We start from the raw sequence: 8,240 nt of genomic DNA, 5'->3' as shown, positions 1-8,240 counted from the left end.
AAAAAAATGTGTGTGCGTGTTTTTTCTTTGCAAAAACGCATTTTTCCGTGAATACTTGTGTTTCGAGCGTAATGTCGGTTTTTAAATAAATTTGTTCTTTTGGTACCAATTCGCACCTACACATTTTAATGTACGGCATAGCTTGTCGTAGCTAATTATTCATTTGTAGAAATCATTATTTCTGCATATGTGCAACTTGTTAATTTATACCATAATGAAACCTCTATCAGGGACAGGGAAATCACAATACACAAAAGCGACTGGGGGAAAGTGCAAGTTTACCGTGAAATATGAATGTTTTTACGCGCTATGAGGAAACAAAGAGAACAAGTATATGGTTACATGGTATGATTCATTTTCAAACTGTATCCACCACGAAACTTAACGGGTCATGAGAAACCATCGCTCTTGACGTCAACTGATGGGCTCGATGTTATCGGGATAAGGTTGACGGTAAATTCTGGACAGTTATTGGTTATCTCCAACAGCACAAATGATCAAATTTTGCTTTTAAGAAAGTTTGAATGTCTTATGTATTCTAAATGCCACAGAATCGAAATATATTGAGGTCCATTTCCTGTTTTAATCTGACCTAAGTGTCATTGACATTGGTTTGAACTAAAAAACATTTTGGTCTCATTTCACTGGACGTCTGTAGCACGCCTTAGCAATACTTAACACTGCAGTTACCAAACAATAATGAAACAATTGTTTGAAATAATCAGAAGTGGATTGCGCTTTGATGGACCTGTTGGCCGGGTTTCGGCTTAAGTGCGCGGTTACAGTCGCCATGTTTCGAAACAACAACGTGCTGCCACAACACGGCGCAACGCACCATAAGCGGAGAGAGCTTTCGAAGTTGCGCAGTCACCTATAGGGAGAGGAGGAGGCACCCCTACCGCCGGAACTGGGAGCTTCCGAGCGGTACAGGTGTGTTGTGAAGCTGCGAAATCCCTCCTCTAGCCGCGCCGGGCCCCTCAGCAGAGGCTTTGCTGGCCATGTAAAAAACGCCGCACCGAGCCGGTTGGCGGCGCCGGCGGGCGTCACTGTTGCCGTCGGGCCTACTGCGCATGCGCGCGCCGATGACCTCGAGTGGCGACGGGCGCTGGTGAAGGGCGTCGGCGGCGCCCCTCGACCGTCAGTTGTGGTTCACGAGCTGAGTCGGACGGCAGCAGCAGAGCCGAGCTCCCGCTCCCTCCCTCCTGCAGCAGTGACCAGTCAGCTTGAGAAGCAAATCCCAACAACCACAATGGTAGGTGACTGGTGGGCTCACCGGGGCCAGGGGGTGAGCGATGGGGGCAGCGTCGGTAATTGCATCACAGGGTTCGTCGACCGTTTTTGCTTTCGCCGGCGCCGCCATGAGAAATCCGAGGCGACTTTCACGCCGGGTCGGGTGGCCGCCGCTCCCGTGCTGGGCGACGGCAGCCGGCTCTGACACGCATCGGTGGCGCTCGCTCGAGGTGCCGTCTTACCACCGTACACACCGCGTGGGAGCTGCTGGCTACCAGTGGCCGCGGTCTTCCTAGTCTGAACTGGAACGGTGGGGGTGCAACAGTAAAGACGGGTTGGGGCTGATTGTTATTGTTATTGTTCTTATTTGTATTTTGTTGTTACTTGGATGTCTTATTGCATAACTGTTACGGCTCAAATCATTATCGTCAATTGTATGCGCTTCTAATTTTATGCGATATCTTTTTTCACTGATGCATCTCACGGTTCAAAGTACTAGATAAACTTCATTCCGAAATTTGTTGAAAGTTAAACAACGCAATCGTAACTGTTTTCAATGTTGCTTATCACCGGCTCTATGTATTCTAGCTCAAAATTTTCCCATAGCTATACGACTGATATTCCACCAATAAAGCTTTTTTGTGTCGTCTGTTTCAATATAATCGTAATTCATTCGCTTTGTTTGGTCGTAAGACGGCCTTCGTAGAGTCGAGGGCTGTCTCAATGACATCATCTGTTGTACTTTCTGTCTAGATGCGGTCGGTTTATTTAAGACGTTTATCATTGGGACATGCTTACTTTGAAATTCATTGATGTCATTTCCAAACTTTGAACCTGAACGCTCGTTCATGACGTTCGAAAGTCACTCGACTTGAGCGATGGCCTCGCCTTGCAATGGCCAGCGGGCCGCCCCCGAACTCGAGGCGGGGGGCCATTGACGTCAATCCGTATCGGGCACTGCTATCGGTGCACCATCCGACCCTCCCTCCAGCAGGCACTGAGGTCACCCTGTCTGCTTACCACGCGGCTGACGTAAGCCGTGTGGTATCGCCTCCCAGCCGCAGAGCTCTCAGCTTATTTTTAGATTAAAGTGTAGCTGGGCTGGTGCGCAGTTGGCTCCCCCCGCCATCCCCCCGCCGCAGCGGTCTCTGGACGTGTGCTCCGTTGTGTTGGCAGATGTCGCAGACGGTCCCCAACTACGCCGGCGCCGGCGCTGGCTCCGAGCTGGGTAGTAGCCTGGCAGAGCTGGACTTTTCGATCCTGAGCGACTACCAGGTGCCGTCGCCGGGCAGTCTGCCGCAGCTGGAGCGTTCGCCGCCGCACCTGTTCGGCTCGCCGCGCCGCGAGCAGGCAGAGTTCGACTGCGGCTACGCCTCGCCGCCGTACGCCGGCGCGCCGCTCTCGCCGCCGCTGAAGCAGGAGCTGCCGCTCTCGCCGCCGCTGAAGCAGGAGCTGCCGACGGCCATCAAACAGGAGATCGAGTCGCCGTACGGCCTGGAGTCGTCCGACGAGTGCGGCTACGGACCGGCGCACTCGCCGCTCAGCGACGGCGGCTACTCGTCTGCCGGCGGCTCGCCGGGCTACCAGCCGGCCAGCCCGCCGCCCGAGGACCACCAGCTGCTGCGCCAGTGTCTCCGCGACACCACGCTGCAGCGCCAGCTCAACCGGCCCGCCTTCAGCCTCGACATGCTGTACGCCGCCGAGCAGCAGCAGCAGCAGCAGCAGCAGCAGCAGCAGCAGCAGCAGCAGGCCGGCAACTGGATGCTCGACCAGCTCGACTCCGTCTTTGATCTGGCTCTAGAACAGATCAGACAGGAGAAGAAGAGCGTGTGCCGCCTGCTCGGCATTTCTCCGGGTACGCTCACATTACTAGTTTTTAAATTACTGGTCGGACGTAATTACTAATTATATTGTAAAGTTAAAGAGTTCACACAATATCCCAGTCTCTTCTCAGTTTATATTCGCCAAATGTCAGAAACTGTTTTTAAAAAACTTTTTACGTCGATAGCTTATATAACGTAACAAACGAATTAACTCTCGTACTGTCTCCATCCTACTCCCTGAAGTCCTTTGTCCCGTACAGACCTGGATCCCACGAGCTCGGTCGAGCTCCGCCGAGTGGAATAACGAGTCTGTTTTGATCCCACGCCGTGATCCCCTAATGATCCCTCTGATCCGCTGGCGATCGCCGGCCGAGCGCCGGAAGCCGCGCCGCGCCCCGATCCGAGCTGCGCGCCGCTCCATGGCGCGTTACGTTACGCCACCACGCCGCTCGCCGTCACGGACCGCCGCTCCGTGACGCCGATGATTCACGGCTACCAAGCGAGGCGGCTGGTGTGACCAAAGTCACGCAGCGCGACCTGTCACCAACCACCTGTAGCTGGCAACCCCAGCGGGCCCCTCGGGCTAACGACATGCGCATTTTGCAGCGGCTAGTCGCGGGTCACAAACCTTCGTGACAGCCGGCGCTCGTTGCATTTTTGCATGCTCATGCATCATGCGTTGCGCCAGCTTGATGGCCGTATAAGGGCGCTATGTCGTCAGCCGAGCTGGGGCCACAAACCAGCCGGGGGCCCCGGGTAGAGTACGGAGGCGGCGGGCAGAGGGCCGGGGGCGACCGACCTTGGCTCCGCCGCCGAGCTGCGGCGCACCTTGGTTTTCTCCGAGCCCCTCCGGCGGCCGTGACGTCAATAGAGCCGCCGCGGCCGTGTGTTAATGGACTAATCTCGCCTTTACGGCCGCTCCGCACCGGCAAATTACTTTGACGGCGTCAGAGCCGCGGCGGCCGGCCATGGTCGTCCGCGGGGCTCGGGAGCGCGGCGACCGCCATGGTCGTCCGTGGGGGCTCGGGAGCTTGGCAGCGCCACCGTGGCGCCTGTGACGTCAGCGCGGTGAGCGGCCCCCGCAACGCCGCGGAGAGAGCCATGGGAGGGGGGGGCACCGCCAGATAGCGCGCCCTATCGCTAATGTCAGCTCCCTGCAGCCGAGGCCTTTGACGTCAGTGGCCGGGCGCTCGGCGAACCAGCGAGCTCTGAACTTCTACCGGCTGTCGGACCGATCCGCCCACGTCCCTGTCCCTCTCCGGTGACATTATACGGTGACATTTCAGTGCACGGCGTGGCCCGGGGTGCTGACAGCGCACCCGCTCTGTTTCAGACCCCATGGACTGGAGTCCGGAGAACGTGCGCGCCTGGGTGGCCTACATGTGCCAGCAGTTCGGTCTGCCCGCCTCGCAGATGGACTGGCTGCACCTGGACGGCCGGGCGTTCTGCTCGCTTGACGAGAACCAGTTCGTCATGTGCGCGCCCCAGGTGAGAACCCTTGTCACTCGCAGGTGTGCGATGCGCCGCGCACGGCGGATTATCTGGCATGTCGCTGTCCTCTGATATGACCTCGGCGCGGCGCGGCGGCCGGACCGGCGGCGGCGCCGGGATTTCCAGCCGGTCCGCTGACGTGTGTGTGTCTGTCTGTCTGTGTGTTGCAGGCGGGAGCGACCCTGTACGCCCAGCTGGAAGTGTGGCGCTCCTCGTGCGCCCCGCGGTCGGCCGGCGCTCCGCTGAGCGCCGCCGCCCCGTGGCCCGTCAAACAGGAGCCGCTCGACATGAGCCCGCCCCAGCCGGCCGAAGACGGAATGGATACGGACGGTGAGTCGCGCCTTCTCTCCCCCACCCCTCTGTCTCGCTCTCTGTCGCCCGTCCCTCTTTCCTCCTCCCCTCGACCTCACGCGGCCGGTGAGTCACACCGGTCGGCATTTCCTGAGCGCTGGAGTGGGGCCTCGGCGCCAGCCACCATGACTGGACGGGGCGGTCGGGGAGGGGGCAGTGCCTGGAACCAGAGGGGCAGGTGGGGTAATCGGGGGCGAGTGAAAGGAGAGCGTACTCCTACCGCGGGGAGCGCAGGTCGGCCGTAATCGCGGTCGGGTCGTGTTTGGACCGCAGGTCGGGAGGGGAGAGTGTTTACCGTCCGAATTTAACCTTCCCCGGGGCGGTGGGGGAAGGGACGGGCAACCTGCCGTCATGAGCGGGGCTGCTGACGTCACGGCTGCTTTGAGTATCGACCGCGGCGCCGCGGCGGCGCTGTGGCGAGAGATGACCCACTTCACTGGGTACTTTCACGGCTGGGGTCGGGCGGCCGGCCGGCGGCTGGGGACGGGCGGCTGGTGCGGCGGTGCCAGGCACGGCGCGGGGTGCGGCGCCGCTCGGCCCGAACGGACAATGGCCGGCGCCGCGCATTGTTACTGCCGAGGTCACCTGACGAGGGGGGCAGGGGGGGGGGGTGAGGCGTGTTCCCATGACTGCGGGTTGTTGCCGGCGGCGGAAGGGTGGGGCCGCTGATTGTGGCCCGCCGTTGCTGACTGGCTGGTTTCTCTCTCGGCAGATGAGGACGAGGACAAGGTGACCACCGGCCGCAGCGGCTCGCACATCCACCTGTGGCAGTTCCTGAAGGAGCTGCTGACGCAGCCGCAGCTGTACGGCTCGGCCATCCGCTGGATCGACCGCCAGAAGGGCATCTTCAAGATCGAGGACTCCGTGCGGGTGGCCAAGCTCTGGGGTAAGCGCAAGAACCGGCCGGCCATGAACTACGACAAGCTGAGCCGCTCGGTGCGCCAGTACTATAAGAAGGGCATCATGAAGAAGACTGAGCGCTCGCAGCGGCTGGTCTACCAGTTCTGCCACCCGTACAGCCTCTAGGTCCCAGGTGCAACGCTGGCGAGGCGGTAAGGCCTCACCGAGCCAGCACACCTCAACGTCCGTTTTGCGGGAGTTACTCGCAAAATACCGTGTATGCCGCTTTTATCGGCACATTTCTGTATAGGTTAAGGCTCTAGCTATAAGGTCGGCGGCTCCGTGGCCGGCACGCAGTCGCCGACGATAGGTTTTAAGGTAACTAGGGTTAAGGTTCGCAGTTAGCGGAAGGTAATTTCTTGTCTACACTGTTGTGGCGTTATGTGGAGTGTAATGATACCGTGTCACTGTATAAGTTGCAGGGAGAGGATGCGCGCTGCGCGGCTGTTGCTGCCGTAGGCGCGACGCCGCGCCGCCTCCTCGACACCTGACGACGTTTTAACCCCATTTATCTATGATAAATAGCCGATGTACGTTCTATGAACATCCTACGGCCGATCTGGCGGCGGCCGGCCGGCCTCTGTCGACCCGCGCGTCCCCCGGCCGTCCGCCGACCCGCCCGCTCCGCGCCCAGGCAGAGAGACAGACTCAGAGTGAAAGGTCGAGTGCATGCGGCCGGGCAGAGACCGGGGCCTGAGCTCGGCCCCGCTCCCTGCCCCCGCCAAGAATGTCTGAGAGAGTGCTGAGCGAAAGAGAGCGCACGCCAGAGGCCTCGGCCGGGGCGGTCGGGCGGCGCAGTCGGGAGAGTCGGGCTCGGCGAGTCGCCGTGCCGCGCGCCGCACCTTCGAGACTGCGGGCGCGGCGGGCCCCTCGAGAGGCGCCCGCGGCGCCCGCAGTTCGCGGAACGTTTCCGTGTAAATATGTACAGACACCGGGCCGGGTTAGGTGACCCGCGCCCAGCTGCGAGTGCAGCCGTGTGAACCCCGTGTGATGGCATGACTGTGATTGCAACGAGTGATAGCAGAGGCGAGCGACTGGCGAATGGTTGCCGTTTTATGACGTTGTTAAGCGGCGCGCGCTGTGGAGTATTTTATGAGGAGAAATCTCGTCCGTTGGTTACGGTTTTGGTGGGGACTCTGCGGCGCGTCGATGGCGCTGTCGGATGACGTGTTTGCTGTAGGCGGTGGCCGATCCTGTGCCGGTCGGGGGCTGACATCTCACCGCCGCTGTCTGGCGGTGGATGCTCGAGCCTCGCGCCGCGCGGCAGGCGGCGGTGTGCGCGGTAACCAAGTACCTGTCTGCTGTGCGCTCGCTGCCAATCTGGCTCTCCTTTCCACTAATCGCTGCTGCGATATGTTCAGGGGCTTCAGCCGGGGACCAGGCCGGTCCCGTGCCAGAGACTTGGGCTGGTGACTGTGGGGCTACTTCCAATTAGTCAACTTATCACCAGCTACAACAGCTGGTTGAGTTAGACGTTCTGTTGCTTTGCTTTTTGGCGTTTTTCATAATAAAACACGAAATGCTTCGGCGCAATCTGATGTTTATTTGTGGAGAAAGGTGACGAAATGCACTGTCTGACATATTCGAAATAAGACTATAGTCTATATAATCTGAATCTTCTCGCAACAACACACTGAAACTATCCAGTTAACTAGTGGCAGAGAAAATACGAATTGAACATTTTTGAAATGTCGATGCTTATGAGATGACATGTAAATCATCTTGCATAAGCACACATCGATTCAGGGTGGAGTGCTACAAATGAGCAGCATTTAATAGACAAGTAGATACAGGGCAAATTGGCGAGAACAAAACTCGATGAAGAGGCCAATAAACTATGTAAGCCAAGAGGAGAGGTTGGTCACACCGTCGCTGCAAGGCGTCCGTAGTTGGTCGGAGTGGAGGTCACAGGTCACTATGACCTCACTGATGTTGCCGTGAGCGGTGAGCCTTTCATCGTGGATACACGCAGCTAAGCACAACGCTAGATCGTAGATAGTACATAGATACAATACCATGGAGCACCATGAAGACGTCGAAGTTATGACTGTCCTTTTTAGTCCAATCGATGAAGCAGCCTCAAAGCTGAGAGCGTTGCGGAAGGCACATCTCTCGGTCCTTTCTGTGGCCTCTCTCTGGATGGCACCAGAAATACTGAGAGCAGTTCTACAGTGCTGCCCAAAAACAGCCAGCCATGGAGCGTGCTATGAATTGCGATAACGGTGCGTTTACGAGGTCAAAGTTGCGGAGCGTTTTACACTGTATTAGCTCGTGAACAATAATGCTTTGAGAGGCAAGCATATAGAGTTTTATGGTGAAATAGTGAACGTTGAACTCAAGAATTTAATTTCGCTTCTTATAAACTACAACGCACAGTGGCGGAGTGTATCTAGATAACAAATAACAATGTAATATTATTTATTGATTTTCTAAATCGTCTAACTA

The 8,240-nt window shown here is 57.7% G+C and overlaps 1 protein-coding gene across 1 annotated transcript; it reads left to right on the top strand.

Annotated features, from left to right (window-relative positions):
* Window positions 1-1,060: 1,060 nt before the first annotated feature.
* On the top strand, window positions 1,061-7,328 carry LOC122391517 (SAM pointed domain-containing Ets transcription factor-like). Its single transcript, XM_043385527.1, has 5 exons — window positions 1,061-1,252; window positions 2,407-3,085; window positions 4,387-4,541; window positions 4,715-4,874; window positions 5,608-7,328. Exons 1-5 carry the CDS (start codon window positions 1,250-1,252, stop codon window positions 5,919-5,921), a joined length of 1,311 nt encoding a protein of 436 aa, XP_043241462.1. The 5' UTR covers window positions 1,061-1,249; the 3' UTR covers window positions 5,922-7,328.
* Window positions 7,329-8,240: the final 912 nt, after the last annotated feature.

This window comes from Amphibalanus amphitrite, unplaced genomic scaffold (genome assembly GCF_019059575.1).
Source record: "Amphibalanus amphitrite isolate SeventyFive unplaced genomic scaffold, NRLGWU_Aamphi_draft 000441F_arrow, whole genome shotgun sequence".
In the NCBI taxonomy this organism is placed as follows: Eukaryota; Metazoa; Arthropoda; class Thecostraca; order Balanomorpha; family Balanidae; genus Amphibalanus; species Amphibalanus amphitrite.
The sequence above is the reverse complement of the archived record's forward strand: the minus strand, read 5'-3'. Positions and strand labels throughout refer to the sequence as shown.